We start from the raw sequence: 19,951 nt of genomic DNA, 5'->3' as shown, positions 1-19,951 counted from the left end.
TATATTTGTCAATATTATTCAGGAATTTACTAGATGATGGAATTGAATTTGTAAATGGATGTGATTAATATAGAGAGATGCTATCCATTAGCAGCCCTATGCAAATTAATATTGAATGAAAGTTTAATATTTTGGCTAAACGTAAGCACCTTAAATTAACACAGTTAAAATAGATTTCTCCTAAAACTCACAGGAAAAGATGTCCATATTAGTGAAAATCCCCTAAAACTTCCAATTTAGAGCTTTATAACTTTGAGCCATGTGGAGGAGACTTGCAGAGATATTAAGAGACATCTGAACTGATCACTTTCCCTCAGTTGTAGGTTTAAAGCTGACTGTGCACTAAAAGCTTATTTTCTCGCTAGACACGATGTTGTTAACATGCTTCAAAACATACAGTCACTGGATAGCGCCGTGTTAGACGTGAGCAGGTGTAACCTTAATATCTTGATGAGTGGTCATTAATGTTTGCAGTGGTGGCTGGATTAGTTATTAACTGTGGCCTAAATCAGTTTGTGCTGACAGATTGGGAAAGTGATAATCCAAGGTGTGCCTTTAAAAGCCAGACTGTAGCCACCTGGTTCCATTTGTAGCATTTGTACCATCACTCTCCCAAACAGCCAGAAGAAACACCTCTGAAGGGCTGATCGCAACCACAAGCCGCAACCATGAATGGCACAGAGGGACCCTTTTTCTATGTCCCTATGGTAAACACCAGTGGTATTGTCCGGAGTCCTTATGAATACCCTCAGCACTACCTTGTCAGCCCAGCAGCTTATGCTGCTCTGGGTGCCTACATGTTCTTTCTCATCCTTGTTGGATTTCCCATCAACTTCCTTACTCTCTATGTCACCATTGAACACAAGAAGCTGCGAACCCCACTAAACTACATCCTTCTGAACCTTGCGGTGGCTGACCTCTTCATGGTGTTTGGAGGATTCACCACAACGGTTTACACCTCTATGCATGGCTACTTCGTCCTAGGTCGCCTTGGCTGCAATCTGGAAGGATTCTTTGCTACCCTCGGTGGTGAGATTGGTCTCTGGTCACTGGTTGTCCTTGCTGTTGAAAGGTGGTTAGTCGTCTGCAAGCCTATTAGCAACTTCCGCTTTGGGGAGAACCACGCTATTATGGGCTTGGCCTTCACCTGGCTAGCGGCCCTTGCTTGTGCTGCACCCCCTCTTGTCGGCTGGTCTCGTTACATCCCTGAGGGCATGCAGTGCTCATGTGGAGTCGACTACTACACACGTGCAGAAGGCTTCAACAACGAGTCGTTTGTTATCTACATGTTTATCTGCCACTTCACGATTCCACTGACTGTTGTGTTTTTCTGCTACGGCCGCCTGCTCTGTGCTGTCAAGGAGGCTGCTGCTGCCCAGCAGGAGTCTGAAACCACCCAGAGGGCTGAAAGGGAAGTCACCCGCATGGTTATTATGATGGTTATTTCCTTCCTGGTATGTTGGCTGCCCTATGCCGGAGTGGCCTGGTATATCTTCACACATCAGGGATCTGAATTTGGACCAGTCTTCATGACCCTCCCAGCCTTCTTTGCCAAGAGCTCTTCCATCTACAACCCTATTATTTACATCTGCATGAACAAGCAGTTCCGCCACTGCATGATCACCACCTTGTGCTGCGGGAAAAATCCCTTTGAAGAAGAGGAGGGAGCATCTTCTACTGCCTCCAAGACCGAGGCTTCCTCTGTGTCCTCTAGCTCTGTGTCTCCTGCATAAAAGGGGCGTCAAGCAACGGCTCCGTGATCCGCCATCCAAGACGAAGACTTCTGCTCCCCCAGGGAAACTACTGAAGGCTAATGTCTACAGAAATAATTTCCTTTTTGTATTTTTACAAACGAATTGATTCAACCTAAAGACAGTTGCAGTAAAGGTCAGCCCATTACAGAGTTGTTCCTGTATGTACAGAATATCCAACTTAACAATCGGTGAGATTTTTTTTTCCTGAGAGGAAAAGGAAAAATGCTAATCTTTCACAGTTGGATCCTATATGATACTGGCTTATTTTTGAATGTAGAGGCATGTAATCAAGGCAACGTAAAATAAAACGCACTTTGCAAATGACGCATCCTGTTTATGTTTTACTTACAGTTTGGGTGGCAAAGTTCATATGATTGTAGTATATTTAATCAAATAAATAAATGTGAATGACCTATTCAGAATGCATTTATGTCTTGAGTCAGTTTAGACTTTAGAGCTGTTATTGCAGTTACTACTGCTCATCTACTGTTAAACTTGATGAAACAGTACACAAAAACTTAGTACTTAGTGTTTACAAGTGGCCTCTATAATCTCATTTCAGTCACAGGTCACCTTGGGCTTATAACTTGGCCTAATAAAGAGATTACAACATTATAAGATCTTATTATCGGTGAGTATGCATGACACCAGACACAACTTTATCTGATAATAGATATTAATCACATTATGTAAAGGTTGACAAAGGTTTATTAGATGACCAAATGAGTCTAACCAAGTGACAACTTCATGCAAATTCAATGGAAACATTACAGGTAGTGTGAAAGGAAGAATCAATCAAGACTCTATTACACGTAAACCTAATTAGTATTAATAAGGAGTATTGATATTTAATGGTTTATAAAACTCTCTAATGTTTTAATAGCATAATAGTATATTACATAAACAATAGTATTATACACACACACAGCGTGGTGCTTGTGCAGTGGAACTGCATGAGCACAATATGAGCACAGGTCTTTTTGCATCACAGATACGTTACTGAACAAAATGAATTGTGATGCTTGTGCTCTTGGTAACTTGTAGTTGGAGTCCAGAGCAAATTTCCTTCCTCCTTGGGGAGAATGAAACATAAAATAAAGTAATATTAGTCATTATTATTATTATTAATAATAATAATAAAACTGAATTTACATTTTTAAAGCCAAATTTGAGCTGGCACACTGAACTTCTCTAAGAAATCAGAAATTACTCAAGCATTCAATTACCAACTTTCAATCACTAAAAATATTTTTTCTGTTCACGACTGCAAGTAAATAACTTTTTTTAAAAACATAAATTCATTGATAACAGCAATGATATTTTAGTATTAAAAATAAAATTTCATTTTTTTACAGAAACACCTTTTACTGTTACTGTTGTTAAGGGTAACTAAACTGTACACTACCTTGTGGTGTAATACATTTGCTAAACTGGTACACTCATTCCTATATGGCAATGAGTAATTATCCGTTTCACAGTTCCAAATTGTCCAAATGTATTAAAACAGCACCCATAACAGCATGTTAGCTCCTTGTATCCATGCTGACATGTTATGTTTTTGTTTTGTTTTTTTCCAAGTTACCCATTTGAGTTACAAATTAAAACTAAGACATGAAACCTATGACTGTGGATCTGTTGGACAACTACTTGCCTTTTTCCTGCTTTTCTGCACAGTGTTCAGCATTTACATAAGTAGACAACCTTCAGACACTGACAATCTGTGTAAACTTCAGTTTTTTACCCCTCAGCCATAAAAGGCTCATGTGGTGTTGTTGTCACCCTCCCAGGCAGACAATGTGGACACCCGAGTTTGTTAATGCGATAACTCGAGAACGAAGTGACGTTTGAGATTCAGATTGATACCATCAGTGCCGCTTCTACGTTTGAATCACAGTGATCTTGATCTTAACGCCAGAGGTTAAGTTTTCTGAAAGTCTTGTGAATGGGATAAGTTGAGAAGGAAATCACCTATACTTTTCAAATTTATACTATAGGTGTTTGTACTAGGAGGCTGATGGGTACCACTGGGTACCCCCAGTATTTTTTACACAGATAAAACTGATCAGAAATTACTAGTGTAGTTGATAAAGAAGAATGAACTCTATGAAGCAATATAACTAACGGCCCACATCGATGACTACTATCTTACATGGGTTTTTTTGTGTGTGTGGGAGTCAGTAGACACATTCTCCTCCTCTGAAGAAGGTATTTAAATTTTTTTTAGAGATGTGTGTGATCAACAGATAAGCAGTTTTTAAAACACTCCGACCAACCCATTTGGCACAAACAACCATGCCACGTCACCTTTATTTCCCATTCTGACGTGCAGTTTGAACTTCAGCAGGTTGTTTTGACCATGTGTGCATTCCTAAACCCATTGAGTTGCTCTCATGTGTTCACATAAGCGAGCAGTTGTGCAGCTGCACCTAAAGAAGTGGCCAGTGACTGTACAATCACCATTGTTCTTTCTTCCGGTTGCCAGTCTCTACACTTGCACATCAAAACCACGACCAGCTCACCAGCGACGTGATCAAAAAACCTGAACAAACGCAAAAGCTTATCCTGAGATGTGCAGTCAGGCATTAAAAAAAAGAAATCCTTTTGAATTTGTATGGAAAACTTTATTTGATAATAAAAATAGCATTCACAGACTTCTTTTGATAGCTACATATACATTGTAATCCATCTCAAGGAAAGAAGCTGGATAAGTCCACATCTACTTGTACTTTGACTAATGTTATGTATAGCTTCATGGGTCAAATAAAGCTATGAACAATGTAGTATTTATATATGCATAGTTATATAAAAAAGATTGGCCCATATACATGTACTGCTTTTATCAACACAGAGACAGCATTATGTCTGGAGCACGTTGCAAGAAATAATGCTTGAAGAACACAGACTGCATACAAGTGCTTTATAATACAAAGGCAGGCTAACCATTGAGAGAGATTCAAACCATTAAACAGTTTCTGATTGACCACATACAGTCTTTCATTTTAAAATGTCTTTACATACCTGATCCAGAGTAAATCAACATATTTCCCCACAAATCATCAGGTCCACTTCAGAGATATAAACACAATGTCACATTCCTCACTACTGAGGGTTTTCATAAATTTCTCTTTTGTACAAGAAAAAGGCAACAGTTTATTCCTCCACAGGTTCCTTGTAGTTACATTGGAGAAAAAAAAAAATCTTTACAGGTGATGGCCAACACTTCTCAGATTCACTTCTTTTTTGTTAAATACAGTACCATGGTGACAATGGTGATTAAACAATGCATTTGTTGTGGTTCTCCCCCCTCCTCCCAATATATTTTTAGTTTGTAAATGAAACATAAAACAGAGAATGCACACAAAACAACAGTAAAAAGCAGCAGTCAGATTCCAGTGGCATGACAGCATGGCTCAGCATGGCAGATCAGTTGTCCCCTGTACCGGGAATCTCCATGTTACCGACACACGTAACCACATCGGCTCTGCGCCTCTGAACCCAGGAGGTGGTCGGTGCACAAACGTGCTTGTAATAAACATGAGGACAGGGCTTAAAGTTACTGTGGGATTACAGTGCATGTTCCTTTATCAATTATTCTCACTCAGACCCATCAAATAAAGTGATCACACTACATTTTAATTTACACATGCATCTTGCACAGGGATAATTTACATATTTATTTACTTTTTTTGGCATATCTCAAAAATCATATTTCATGGCAGCTTCGGCTGGTATTATGGCATAATGCAGACTTGTGTAAGGTGAAATTACATTTTTCCACAACAGAGAACATTGTTGCCTGTAGCTGAAAGCAAGTCGAGCTCCTTTCCCATCGCATCAGTACACACAGTTTTTTCCTCAATCCTTCTCCAGGGGGAAATCTAATAATAGCACTGCCAATTTTCACATAATTCGTTAGAGTTTTGGAAGCGTGTATTTAGGCAAAAGAGGTTACACTGCTTCAGCATGCATTTCCAAGTCCATTGTATACTTTTACCTTGGTCCTTAATAAAAGATCGAATGACTCTTACTGGAGATATGTGCCGAATCAAAAATAAATAGTGAGCAAATGCAAAAATGTCATATATTAATTATCTAATTATCATTCTAGTTTCACCATCAAATCTTAACATTTAGATTTTTGCAAAGTCCATTTTCACAGTTCTCATGAACCACCAGTGTCTTGTGCTATAGTTTTTTTTTTTTTAAGCAATTCAGGAATGGATAAAGACATCTAAAAACAAGTTGAAAACAAGCTTAGTAGTTACCACAATTGGAAGCATGTTTCATACCTCTGAGGGAACAAATATTTAGAGTCAGCAATGCCTACAAAAAAGCAATATCACTGATTTCATATGCAGGCACATACAATACCTTTACTATAGTACAACAACCTTTGTTATGCTCAAAATAACCAAAACAATGACAAAAACAGTGTGAACTGATAGGATTGTACTCCTGCTGTTTTATGAATCTCTGGATGGGATCACAAGTAGTAAAGTTAATCAAATCAAACCATTCGACCAAATAAAGCACGAGAGTTAGTATCCTTAGAAGTCCAATTCCAGTGTATGGTACATAGTTTGCACAGATAGAGAGAGTGGTGAGGGGGATCTCTGCTCTGCTCTAGATGCTGAGGTCTTTCGGGCTTTCTTTGTACAGCCTTCTCTTGGGCTCAGGGAGCTGGTTCGGGCTGCGGCCTACTGCGTTATTGTTGTGGCCGGTGTTGTTGAAGGCAGCGTTATTGTGTGCAGCGTTGTTCTTCATCATGCTGTAGTAGTCTTTTAGTCTTGGTGCGGCTGCATAGTTCAGCTCATCCCGGCTGTAGGTGCTATCAGGGGAAGAGTCCCGCTCAACTCTGTACAGTCTCTCCATTTTCCCGTTTGTCCGATGTCTCTCCTCTCTCCTCTCCGATGAAGAGTCTCGCAGAAGGTTGCCGTTCTTTGTGGCTCTGTCGTATGTGCGGCCCCTAGCTTGAGAAAAGGAATCCCCTTTGTTGTTGGTGCGCTCCGGGGTGGTAAACTCCCTGACTTGCCCAGTCATCTGCGAGTCCTTGAGGAGCCTCCGCTCATTGTACTTCCGATCGGGGGTGACTGCGAGGAACCCTCCATCATCGTAATCCCTCTCAGGTGTACGGTCGCGATGTGCTCGCTCTGCCCTGCGGTCCATCGATTTGGCCCGCCGGTGATCAGGGGACGAGGCGCGCTTTCGGGTCGGTGAGCGGTCGAGGGAGCCGCGGCGCTGCAGACGAAATCTCCCGTCCAGAGTAGAACTGCTATTTGAGAGCTCTCGCTCCCTCAGTTTCTCGGCAGCTGCAGCTTTTTTCCCCGAGTTGTCCTTCCTCAGAGTCTTTAGGAGTTTAGAGATGCCGCTCTCCGACTCAGACTTCTTGACTTTGCGGCCCCGGCTCTTCTTGTTGCCATTGCTACTGCTGTTGCTGTTGTCAGGAGACTGCTGTCTGGGGGAACTTTGACTGTGATTGTTATTCCAGGTGTGATGATGATGGGGTTTAAATTGCCAGCCTTGGTAGTCCATCTGATTTGACCCATCCCTGTCCCTGTTCCTGTCCATGTCTCGGCCACGCACAGCCTCCTCCTGGCGTGATGGTTTGTGAAGGTCTGGTGGATAACTGGACTCCAATGAGGTGTGATATCGGCTTTTGGGTGGCAGCGTTCTCACTTCCGGAGTGTTTTGTGCCCCGGGTGCGGAAGGGTGCCCGTCATTGCTGCCGTCTGCAGGAGGGGAGAAAGAACGGGAAATATCTTTTCAACAAGTATCGGAAAGAAACTTTAAAAAAAAAAAAAAAGAAAAGAAAAATCAAAAACGTGAAATTAATTGCGATCAGCAGACATGATTTTCCTTGTTGGCTGATTTGAGCTCTTGCATTGACATGATACAAACAAACAAAACAAAAAAAATCAAAGCAGATACTGATGGAAATCATGCATACTGGTATACTTCCATTTGCTGCATTTATTCTTAGAATAAATCCGGCTAATGTAAGCTGATGTGTAACACTTTAACACATCTGCACACAAAAAATGCATTGAAGTTATACATGATTTCAATATGGTTTCGCTATAAGGGCTGCAGGTTAAAACACAAGGTGACTTCGGCAACAACAGCAGGTGCAACACATCAGCAAGTGTAGGGCAGGGGGTTATCGATAACACAGCAGGCACCTAGGAAATCATTCAAAATAAAATGATGAGTTTAATGTACATTAATTGGAGGAACAAAGCAAAAAAAAACTGTTTGGCTGAAAGTCTGCCAACCCCCCCCCCAAAACAGACAGGTTGCAGGTGGCAGCAGCGTGTGATGACGGGTTGAATTAAATTAGTCCCATTAATAAATGTCTGGTCTGAAGCTGGCACATGGGTAGGGATATCATATGCATACAGAAGTTGAATAACATGGGTTAAATGAGGCTGACAAAGCTTGTATACAATGTCAACAGGTCTTCACGCCAACACGCACACACAGTGGGATGCAGGGTGGTATGGGCTGAAAGAAGGGGTGAATATAACTGAAAGGAAAACGGTGACAGGGAGAGTGGAGTGGGACAGACTTTTGGCTACAAACCGTTGTCTGATTTTGGCCCATTAGGTAGAAACAGGGCTCTCCCATCTTGTCATTTCTCATTGTACCAACAGCGAGATGAGGAGCCATCATCGCTGGAGAGAGGAGGAAGAGCCCAGCAACGAGAGACAATCAGAGAGAGAAAGGAGGAGGAGCAGAGAGGAGAAAACAAATAAAACAGACAAGAGGCTGTTTTACAGTACATCTTAATAAGAGAGAGGAAGTTATTTTTTGTCAAAGACAAAAGAATATTGACACAAACTCTTTATAAAGCATCAAAAGAAAACAATCTGAGGGTAAAAGAAAGTGTCAGAAAATTAAAATCCCAGTTGAACCAGCAAATAACAGTAGATTGACAATGAGAAAAATAATCCTACACAGGAAATCTGTGCAATAGCTCTATAAGATCAAATATATATTTGAAAGATCAGTTTTGTGGATAAACAATAAATGACAGGTTGTTACATATTAATCACACTTTGAACATGTCTTCCTGTTAAACATTTATCAGTTAGGTTAGCAGTGCAGCTGAAGATCATTTTTAAGGAATATAACGTTTTTCTGGTGCACTACAAAGATAAGAAACTTTAGCCTGCGGTTCAGCAGTGACAGTGATGAGTTTCAGCGCCACACCATAATGCATTACCTACCATATTCAGGTACAGATCCATCTCCCCGTTTGAGGACGAGCCGTGCCCTCCGACCACCATTCTTGATCAGTTCGATGGCACGTGAGTGCTTCATGTTCTTTGTGCTCTCACCATTAATCTCCAAAATCTCATCTCCCACCTGAAAACAGAGAGGCCATGTTACTGTGGCAACTGGCTAAAGGTAGGGTTTCATCGACACTGCAAAAAAGAAATTTAGTACATGAAAATGTATTTTGACAGAGAATCAAAATAAAAGAACCCAGATTCTTACCCTTATCTTGCCATTTCTTACAGCAGCCCCGTCCTCTGCTAGTCTTAACACATATAGGTCCATGTTGTACTCCCGGCCGCCTCTCAAGCTAAAGCCAAAACCTTTACTGTCTCGCTCGAGGTCCACAGAGTAGAACTCTGCATCCTAAAAGATAGAAAAGGGTTGACAAAGAGAAAGTCACAGAGACACCAGAGTGACTAATCCATAGTTCAAAGAGTCGAAAGGTGATTTCAAACTTAAGGGCTAATCAAGCCCTGTCCCAGAAAAAACTCAAAGTGTCAATGGCAGTGCAATACCTTCAAATGCATGAATAATTAATGATGCATGAGCCTGTGAGCTGGGTACAGATCACTGAGGGAAGGGCACCGCAAGGGCTGGACCCAAAACTTACCTTACTCATGAAAAAGTTAAGAGTTATGGAATCTTCCAGCGCATGGAAGAATATGGTAGTGTGTGTATGGGGGGGTATCTGTATGTAATAAGGATTATTTGAATATTTGACACAAAAATATTTATGCCATCCACATGTGGTACATATCCCCCCCTGTTTACTTGCGCTTTTCTTCCTCCCTCTTCTGGCCTGAAATGGAATATTGCAGCACATGCTGGCATGTTACTGCCATGTTACTGCCATCTATTGATCAGAAAATAGCGTGGTACCACTGCCTGCTTTTTGTAATGCATCACACATGTGTAGGGGCTCTTCTCATTTTCTTTCTCGTGCAACCTTAAAACCACTATCCACTAATTTTACAGTATGACCTACTTTTCAGCTGACAAGTAGTGGAAATACATTAAGGTGACATTCCACAGAGGAGTGGAAGATTCTATTGCGGCCATAATGATCCTTTTATTTCCCTTTGATAATAACTGTAGCATATCTTACTGCATGTTACTGATAGATTGAAGTAAAATGGTGATGACCTTTAACTATGGATGAAAAATCCTTTCTTACCTGTGTGGTCAGAGATTGTGTGGGAGGAGGAGGTGGAGCTCCTTTTGACTTTGGGTTATTCCTTGGGTTATAAAAAAAAACAACAACAACCTGTTAATACATGTAATGCATAGATATTGTGCTGTATTTATGGCTTCATCATTCGCCACAACAGTGAAACCACTGTCAGGTGCAGTGAAACATTATCTCATCACAGTGCAATATTCTGCCACCTACATACTGTTACTGCACGCGTGACCCAGTAGATAACTTTCTCTTTACTCAGGGTCTAGGCCCTCTTAAGTCTAATTTTTGCTTCTTTTTTTTCTTTGTTTGCTTTGAATTTCATGATTTGGCTGTTTGGCTGTGCAAATGATTGGCTCTCGTTCACAGTCTGCCTTTTGTCCCGTGTCTCTGGCAACCCTGGCCCGAGCCTGAATCTGTCAGAGGTTTCTTCCTGTTAAAAGGTTGTTTTGCTTTTTCCTTCCCACTGTCACCAAGTGCTTGCTGTTTGATTGTTGGGGTTTCTCTCTAATATTTTAGGGTCTTTGCCTTAAGTCAACTGTTGTTGTGATTTGGTGCTATATAAATAAATTAAAATTGAATCAGTAATGAGTTGTTTGCAAAAGTCCACTTATTGACGATGTCATTTTTGCAGTTTAATTGCCACTGTGCAGAAACTACGTCAATCTTTGTGGAAGAACTTCTATTTTTTTTAGCCCCAAATCTACAAGGCTCTGGCTTGACTGTGAATCTAAGTAGTTAATGTGAATTTCTCTGTAATCAGAGCTGCAACAGATGGCAACAGATTTTAAATCTTCAATGATTTATCACAGCTAACTGCTGTATTATCACAAAAGGATTGCTTGTAATTGCCAACTTAACTCCTTTTAACTGCAAACCAGTTAATATTGCTGTCTTTATGCTCCTAAGTCTGAAGACAGCAAGTAGTTGCAGGCCCAGTCTTTCAATCAACCATTTCAAACAAAGCAAGATCACATTTTGCGCACGTTTACATAAACTTTGGACATGCCACAATCTCCATCCACTTTTCTTTAGTTTAACAGTAACATTATAATGCTGTTTTGGTGACATAAGACAAGTCTGATTGGTGTGCACTCTTTAAAGATGATTTTTATTCGTGGAAATTAAAAAACAAAACAAAAACAAACAAAAAAAAAAAAACCAACAAAAAACACACACACCGTCACCTACCGGGAGTCTGCAGACTGAGGTGTGTGTGTGGTGGTGATAGTGGCGATCTTCTCAGCGTTTGTCAGCAGAGAAGCATTGGAAGATTCTGAAAAGAGAAAATACAATAAAGAGATAAACAATTTAAAACAAAGTGACTACTTTTGTTAAATGCATTTGCCTCTAGCTGCGTTTTAAAAAGATACTCTGGAGAACAAAATGTTAGTCTACAAGAGTCCCCTGAACCACCCACAGGCAGTTCTATTCAACCTGATGCTAACTGCCTGTGATGCTGTCATTTGCCATTTACTCATGTACAACACTGGCCCCACTGCACGAAAGAAAAATAGCATTAAAAGGAAAAGAAAAAAAATGACATGCATCATTTTGATTTAGTCGTTGTTCCAGGAGGGCAAAAAAAAAAAAAATTAATAAGAGCAAGAATGACCGTCTTTTCTTGCTTTTCTGTTGTATCACAAACAAGCAGCACATGTATAAGTTACCCGCACCACTGATAGGAGTACAGCTCTGTCTGCAAGAACATCAGCCTGACTCATTTGTCTTAGACTCCTTACTCACTCATGCCTACTTCCCTCATTACTTAAAGAAATACGACTTCCTTGCAGCCACCTCTCACTTTCTCTGAGGCACAGGGTTTTCTAAATCCACACTACCAAACTTTGCCTTGTGATTCTTCATGAGTGAGTTGCTGAACATGTGCGCGTGGGAGTTTGTTCCCACCTCTATCACCTCCCATCTTCATTAAGCTTAATTTTATGTCTCTACGGAGTATGTAGCTGCGTGGCTCTTTGCGATGTCTGCATGAGCTGACCAATGACTCAGTCTTTAACATGCACTTTGTGTCAGCGCTTGACATATTTTTGCCAAAACGTGGAGCTTTGAGTCACAAACTGCTTGTGCTGCAATATTGTGCAGTTCCGTTTCTTTTTCTAGGCTAAGCTGAAGAGCTTAACACCATCAGGAAGCACTTGATTAAATGTGAGCAGTGTTTTTAATCCGTTAAAAGTGACAACAAATCCAGAAAATAAAATAAACCAGAAACTCGGGGGGTGGAACGAAACTCGGGAAGTGTTATGGCAGTTTCTGGGGGCAACTTCACCTTACTCCTACTCAGTGACTCACTTTCAGGAGACGAGGGTTCACACCCTCGTGAAAAGTGCTCTCGCCTGTGAACAGAGTCAGTGCCCTTTGCTTCCCACCACAACCATGAATAAGTCACATCACACTGCATTATGAAACAGCCATCGTGAGGCCGGAAGCCATCGCACGCCTTACCATCACCGGGGATGATCCTGAGCGAGACTGTGTTCCCGGCTTCCTTGATCAGGTTGACGATGTCAGAGTGCGACTTGTTGGTGATGGAGCAGCCGTTAACGGCCAGTATTCGGTCCCCGACTTTCAGCTTCCCGCAGCGGTCCGCCGGGCTGCCCTCAATGATGCGTCCTATTTTGTGGGGCATGGCCACACAAGCATTTCCAGCTTTTGTGTTAATAAACATGTTTGTTTTGTGTGTACATTTTGCACGTCATGATGATTTGTTCGATTGTGTTGATTGGTTGTATCGATTTATAGGTTTGGAAAAAAAAAGAAGAGAGAAAGAAAACAGGGAGAAAGAACGAAGAAAGGTTAATTATGCAAATCATTGCGTCCCAGTTCCCCCACAGAAAACCAATAAAGCTGAGGACCTGTTGAAAAATACATATGCACTGTAAAGTATGAGGAGAACAATATAATTTACAGGCTCTTTGGGACAATGCAGGCGATGTGGTAATCAATGCGCAGTGAAGCAGGTGGAGCACCACTCCTGTTAGATATTCAACTAAGTGAGCTTGACCAGCTCCGAAATCAGATGAATTTGGATATGTAGATGTTCAGACTATACTGCAGTTGGAGTTTAGTCAGTGCAAATGCTGCAAGAAATACTTGCAGCAGCAGATTGACAGTTTTCAACACTGCACGTCTCGTTTACACAGAAGCTTTGAACAGACCCAGGGGATCTCCAGCTCTTCTCACCCTCCCTCCATGTTTTTCCCTTTATCTCCGCTGCTCACGACACTTTTCCCTCCAGTATTTTTTGCGGCATCCATATTTATTACATCACCTTAGTTTACCCTTCTTGTGTCTCGATTAAAAAAAAATGCAGTTGTATTCTGTCAGTCTATTTAAAAAATGAAATATGGGACAGGGTGTGTCAAGGATTTAATACCCAATCTGTTAAGCACAACACTAACCCCCAGGTCATGGGGGTAGGAAATGGGGGGGGCGCAAATGGACTCGTGCAAAGTGATTTATGCATCACTGATGTATGGAAGACAGAATCAGCTGAAATTGCTCTATTTTCTCCACCAGGGCTTTAAAAAAAAAAAAAAAACCCATCTAGCCTCCTGGAAGAATCCTTGCAGCAATGTCATGCCATGTTTTTATTTTTGTTTGGGCTTTTTTTTAGTAATACACATTCCTCTTTCAGATTTCAGCTCGTGTCCCACATGGTTAGAATCCATTAGAGCAGTGAGTGCAGGATGCTACAGCGTGATCCTAGATCAGTGAGTGAAAGCACAAAGTCAATTCATCTCATTCTCCCGAGAGGAATAGTGACAGAGCAGAGAAGGGGGGAGCACAGCGATCAAGCAGCAAAAACAGGCACCTGAAAAGTAGAAGTAGTCTAGACGTGGTTGTTGACTAGCACCGTCACAGGTGTCATTATAAATAACTCATTAATTCTTGCATCGCATTTTGCAGAGCGACGCCCTCAGCCTGTGGGATCAATGAAATATTCCCCAGGCACTCAGCATGGGTAACGTGTCATCCATTCTTGTGTTATGCCTATGACAGACCACAGTACATCATCATAATGGCTACTACACAGGGGACCTTGCTATGACATTCATGTTTGAAATTCATCACTCAGAGGTTAATACCAAATTTGTTCAAGGACGTCTACAATTCCTCATCAGTGCCTGCCTCACGTTAATACATGTGATTCTGCTCTTTTGCTGCGATACATAAATGGTACGGACAGCTATGGACTGTGCCGAGTATATTTCAATTACATGCTGAATGAATTGGTGAGGGCACCTCCGAGGCATCAATGTGTGATGATGGCGTTTGTGATAAAGCTGCAGCCGGTTCGATCCTGACAGAGTGCACTCGCACACGAAGGGTTCCTTTATCCTTAAGCTTATGATAGTCTGTGACCTCAGTCTGTGGCATTAAGCACCCTCCTGTTAAACACCTCCCCCCTGCTGCGTATAAGCACGGGAAACTCAGTGATAAAAATATAAAAAAATATGTTAATTCTGCCAGGAGATAGCGTCAATCATTTAACTTTGTAGTGCTTTCATACTTTGTATGGATGTGTTTTGCTGGAGGCAGTTTCATGTACCACCTGTCAGTTTCTTTGGGATGAACTGTTTTGGCTTTAGTTGTAATAAAGAAAAAAAACAAGAAAAAAAAAAAAACACACACTCTAGAACGTACTAAAGTTTTTTAAAAGTATTGATGTATTTTTTTCTTGCCCTCAAAATGCAGTAATTCTGGGTATACACTGTTTTTGTCTCTGAAGCTGGTGATCGGGGGATAATCTATAAACTAAATTGAGCACAAGATGCTGTTCGGTGCTTTTTTTAATTACAGAAGTTTCCATTTATTCCGTCATTTACTCATTATAATCATTTCAGTACATTCTTAATAGTCACTGGCATACACACGTGTGCGTTTGTATATAATCATGACTGGAATTCTGCTTATTTTTGAATTTTTTGCCCATCCTGCTCACAGCCAGAAAGTGAATTAATGACAGAGACATGAGGATAGAAGAAGATGAAAACATCACTTGCACCAATTCAAATTACAAATGCCCGAACAATCAAACTGTTAAATCTGATTAATGTCTAAATTGAACTGTCTGTAGCTTTGAAGACAAAGCCAGGCTATAGTAAACAAAATAATTTCTCTTGTCAGACTGAATTGAAGTCGCTGTCAATCTCAACTAGCTGCAGCTCAGTCTGCCTCACTTACCAAAGGTGGTTCCAGCATCGGGCCTGGAAACTGATGACACGATGACAAAACCAAATCCTTCGTTCTCTCCTCGTTGGATCTCCACATCGTACGGTTGCAGGGAGGCCGGCACTACTGCGCTACCGCTGCCTCCTCCGCCACCACTGCCGATGCCGCTGGTAGATCCACTTCCAGAACTGACAGTGTTGAGTGAGTTCTGGCTCCCCTGGGGGGTCCGCTTGCCCTCTGTTAGACTCGGTGCCTGGGTGCTGCTGTGGTGGGAGGATGCTGGTGATGGAGGGACATCACCTTCTCCTTTTGAAACTTGGGATGAAGGGGAGTGAGAATAGACTCTTTAGACTACATTTCAAGCAAGAAGCATGTGATATATTTGCATAAAATACATGTGACTGTGCATGAGTCATGCATGAATGCACACGCTTAAGTTTTATCTAAAACTTTCCTCACCTCCGTATCCAGGGCTCTTGCGTCTGACAGTGAGGTTGACATGACCCTGTTTGGCGGCCTGCTGCATCAGCTGCACCACCAGCTGGTGAGACTTGCCCACTACTGCTGTGCCGTCTACACAGATGAGCTCATCGCCCGACCGCAGGCGACCATCCTCATCTGCTGCCCCGTACTTTACTATATGCCCTATGTAGATCTGCCAAAGGGAAAGCACATCAAATGCATTGCTACAGAGTAATTGCATTAGCTTAAAAAACAAAAGATCATTCAAGACACACCGCACTGAATCCGTGTGATTTATACAGCAGCTTTTCAAAGTTTCCCGTTTCAGTACTTCAAAGTATTTGTGGCTGACACAGGAAAAACCAAAAAGGCCGGTGCAGCCTATTGGGGCGGTGGAGAAACTAGTGTGCTCTAGGCATTGTGTGGGAGAGTACACAGGTCTGCCAGAAACAAGTGCACAAATACCATGCAGCATGTTTGGCACAAACAACAAGTACTAACTCCTGTGGGGCAGACCTGAAACCTGCTGCCATTTTATTTCACTATCTGCCTTCCATTCGTCTTCTCGAAACCTTCTTTAAGACAAATATATGGCACACAACCAGAAGGAATGGTGGATAAGGCCTTTGCTGTTCTTAACAAGCTATCTATACAAATCTCCAGAGAGCAACAGCTCCAGTTAAAGAGAGAGAGTGATGCATTAGGTCTTTCTGCTATTTGGTTTAAAGGCAGACTGAAAGAGGTACAGGAAATATAAAACACAGCGGAAACTAATGAAGCAAAGAAACTGTTAGGGAACAGAGCATTTAGTAATGGTTGTTGTGGATGGATGTATATGTAAACATAGTATTCTCATTCACAAGCAATTATAATAAACTGATGAGACTTAAAGTGAAGGAAGACTTACAGGCTCCCCAGGCTCATTTCCTCCCAATATGCGAAAGCCAAAGCCTGTATCCTTCCGCCAAAGGAAAATGTCCTGCTCCTGGCAATCTGGCACTGAAACACAAGAGAAACAGTGAGGACTCCATGGACATCAACAACCAAACCCAAACCAAAGATTTGCAGGTTCTGCTCAATTTTTCCTGCTAGAATCTATTTAGACTGATCACTGGATCCTTTTTTCTCTGATCAAATGTTCGCTTGATTATGGCAAATCTGCTGATCAATAAGGCATTTGCATTTCTAACAGTGTCAGAATGAGAGCAGGCTGGATCAACAGCTGCTTGCTCCTGCCTCGTGCTCATGTTCAGAGCGCAAACTAGGCTGCAAGGTCTCGGGCTGTCACCTCATCACACTTGCAGACCTGAAATCTAGAACTCAACGCAGAGCCCTATTATTAGCTCTCATTTACAGTCAAGTCTTTCTTGCATGCATTAATTTATAGCATCTGCCTCCCATGCACTATTTCTGTACACACACACACACACACACACACACACCTCCCCTCACATTTGCATGCACGGACAGGGCAGACTGTGGAGGAGGACACAGGCAATTTGGTGTCAGTCTGTTCAACCCACAGGGCCAGTATGTACAGAAGGCACAGGCCATTTCTTCCTGCTCTGCCTGCTGCCTACCACGGCTGCCACGCAAGGCCAGCAGTGAACCCATTCGTTTCAGCTTTCTAGGTCCCTCGATAAATTGCCTGGTGTGAATTAAACTGCAGCTGTTGGACTTGTAATTAACCCTCTGCTGACCCGCAACTATAGAGTAGTGATCAAAGCTCGATGTAACTAACAGTGCTGCTTTGTGACGCTTCATCATGCAACAGGTAACATGAATTCCCAAAAGCTCACCTTTCAGCCACACTGCTCTGCCACTGAAACTGTGCTCTTCTGGTGGATGCATGAATGCACCTACTCAAAAATTCAAGTTGGGTTCACTCTTATGTGGCAGCATGCACATGAATAAACATGGAAACAGACAGAATCTGGGCCTCTTTTTCATTCGGCGTCTCCCTCTCTTGTTTCATTGTGTCTCCTCTCCTCCCCCACTCAATGGAAAAAAGGCTACAGCTCCTTCAGGGGTTATCAAACAGATATACCAATCAGCTACAGCTTAAAGCAGACCTCTCCAGGCCCAGTTAATATTTAATCAGCAGCAGTCCTAGATTCTACAGGCAGCCATGATTGTTAATGCACTGCAATACACAGGATGTGGGCAGCTTGCACATCTGGCTGGGAACAGTCACAAATGTGCAACAGACTTGCCAGAGACATCACTCTCTCTATTACAATGCAATCTCTGGCAATACTGAGGTTTATTTCACAGCCCATACAAATCCATCCTCCTCTTAAGTATCACCAGTGCTCCAAGTACAGGAGGCGTGAACGATGTAATTCAGCCAGAACGGGCGAGTGGAGTGCTTCTTTTTGAGGATATCACACACTCCTCTATTTCTTGCAGACTCTTCCATTAGAAACACATAAGTGGTTTGACACCCTTACAGTGTTACCCAATGAATTATGCAAGAGTGGGCCGTGACTGCAAATGATATTGTGGAATTTTATGTGGAGACTGCCCACTTTCTAGTGTTCCAGTTTTGAATTTTCTGTTTTCCCTTCAGTAAACATGGCACAGCACATAACCGTTTGCCTACTAATAACATAAACACTTTCTTTTATAAACTTTAGGGAAAGACGATGGTAGTTGCACATCATCCTTTGGAAAACCAAACCGGGTGCACTCGCATTTCACATCCCAGAGTCTGGGGATAATATCGTGTGTGTGCGACTGACATGCACAAGCGTCACAGCAGCACTCGTCAGCTGCTTTTGTGCGTTTTCAAGGACACTTTTCTCTTGGAGGCACCTTTTGTCACAGGATCAGCTGTGACTGGTAAGCACACAATTGTTGAGCAAACAAACTAAAGGCATTAATGGACACAAATGCGCAGGTAAATGCATTTGCTGATCTACTTTAAACAATCAGAGCCTTGTCCAGGGCGTTTTTTGCTTCATATGGGTCAGCGTAGTGGGAATCTTTTCTCCTACCTACCTTCACACAGTAGAGCTTTTTACATACCACTAAACTGACATTGCTTACTTACCTTCAATTAAATAATGTTAAATATCATACCATAGAATTTATAGAATAGAAGCCCGCACACAAAGGAAGGAAAACATTAAAAAAATATGTAGCGAAAAGCCTCAGATCTTTAAGAAGATTATTTTTTCCTTTTCGTTTTCATCTTGAATCTAAGCCATCGCATCTATACTGACAGGCTGTACTCATTCTTACAGACGGTAAAAAAAGAATAAAGAATAAGTCCTCCTGAATTTTTAAACTCTAAAGTCTGCAACATTTTCATATTCTTCAAAAAATTAAAAATTTAAAAAAATACTCACGTCGACTCTCATACATGCTCCTGGACTGTGCCCAGATCTTAAAGGGGTCTGGCTTCTTCTGGAGGGTGAGGGTGCCATCTGCGGGATCCTGAGGGGGCAGACCTGGCAGGGGCTGGGTGGGGGCAGCAGGAGTGGGAACCACCGCCTCACTGGGCATGACAGAGGGTGGGTGGCTGGGAGAATCAGTGTGGGTGCTGCGATGACTGCACACACTGTGCTGGGAGCTGCTCTGGCTATCTTTTCTTTCTAGCTGGTGCTGGGTGGACAGAACAGAGAGAGGGAGAGGGAGAGAGAGAGATTGAGGTGTGTGTATATAAGCGATGGGGGCGGATATAAACATACATGCAGAAGATGGAGATAGAGGGCAGAGAGACGAGAAGAAAGAAAGAGTAGAAAGTGAGTCAATGTTAAGGGTGACATAGAGGACAAACAAGACTACTTAGAAAAAGAGTTGATGGAGGACAAAAAGAGAGAAAAGTATCCAAGGTCATCTTTTTTAGATGCAGCAGAACATCTCCCACTTTGACAAAAAAAAGAAAAATCTCGCCTTGGTTTCCATGGTTGCGAGACAAAGACAGACAGAAATATGAGGGAATTTTAATGAACAAAGATATTGCCTTTTATAAACCCTGTGATTCTTTGTTCATTGCAGAAGGTTCTCTGCATGAAAACAGAATCAAGGTTGGTCTGAGTTGAAACAGGAATGTGTGCCATCTGCTTTGAAAGCAAACTAAAAT

The 19,951-nt window shown here is 41.9% G+C and overlaps 2 protein-coding genes across 13 annotated transcripts in view; one reads left to right on the top strand and one right to left on the bottom strand.

Annotated features, from left to right (window-relative positions):
• Positions 1-586: 586 nt before the first annotated feature.
• On the top strand, positions 587-1,867 carry LOC120718958 (rhodopsin). The gene has a single exon (XM_040007748.1). The coding sequence runs from the start codon at positions 669-671 to the stop codon at positions 1,731-1,733; it is 1,065 nt and encodes a 354-aa protein (XP_039863682.1). The 5' UTR covers positions 587-668; the 3' UTR covers positions 1,734-1,867.
• A 2,486-nt stretch (positions 1,868-4,353) lies between these two features.
• LOC120718957 (membrane-associated guanylate kinase, WW and PDZ domain-containing protein 1-like) overlaps positions 4,354-19,951 on the bottom strand; it is an 87,199-nt gene continuing 71,601 nt past the window's right edge. For 10 of the 12 annotated variants that reach the window (XM_040007734.1, XM_040007738.1, XM_040007737.1 and 7 more), the window contains 10 exons: positions 19,215-19,470; positions 16,772-16,863; positions 15,862-16,057; positions 15,415-15,717; positions 12,673-12,876; positions 11,401-11,485; positions 10,207-10,267; positions 9,252-9,395; positions 8,981-9,119; positions 4,354-7,483 (listed from right to left, as the gene is read on the bottom strand). In XM_040007734.1, coding sequence (XP_039863668.1) covers positions 6,378-7,483; positions 8,981-9,119; positions 9,252-9,395; positions 10,207-10,267; positions 11,401-11,485; positions 12,673-12,876; positions 15,415-15,717; positions 15,862-16,057; positions 16,772-16,863; positions 19,215-19,470 — 2,586 coding nt within the window. In that variant the 3' untranslated portion in view covers positions 4,354-6,377. Of the gene's footprint in view, positions 7,484-8,333; positions 8,426-8,980; positions 9,120-9,251; positions 9,396-10,206; positions 10,268-11,400; positions 11,486-12,672; positions 12,877-15,414; positions 15,718-15,861; positions 16,058-16,771; positions 16,864-19,214; positions 19,471-19,951 lie in introns of all 12 variants that reach the window. The other 2 variants (XM_040007747.1, XM_040007739.1) reach the window with 2 other exon arrangements.

The sequence above is a fragment of the Simochromis diagramma genome, unplaced genomic scaffold, assembly GCF_900408965.1.
Source record: "Simochromis diagramma unplaced genomic scaffold, fSimDia1.1 OVJJ01000545.1, whole genome shotgun sequence".
In the NCBI taxonomy this organism is placed as follows: domain Eukaryota; kingdom Metazoa; phylum Chordata; class Actinopteri; order Cichliformes; family Cichlidae; genus Simochromis; species Simochromis diagramma.
Note: the sequence above shows the minus strand (reverse complement) of the source record. Positions and strands in the feature narration are given on the sequence as shown.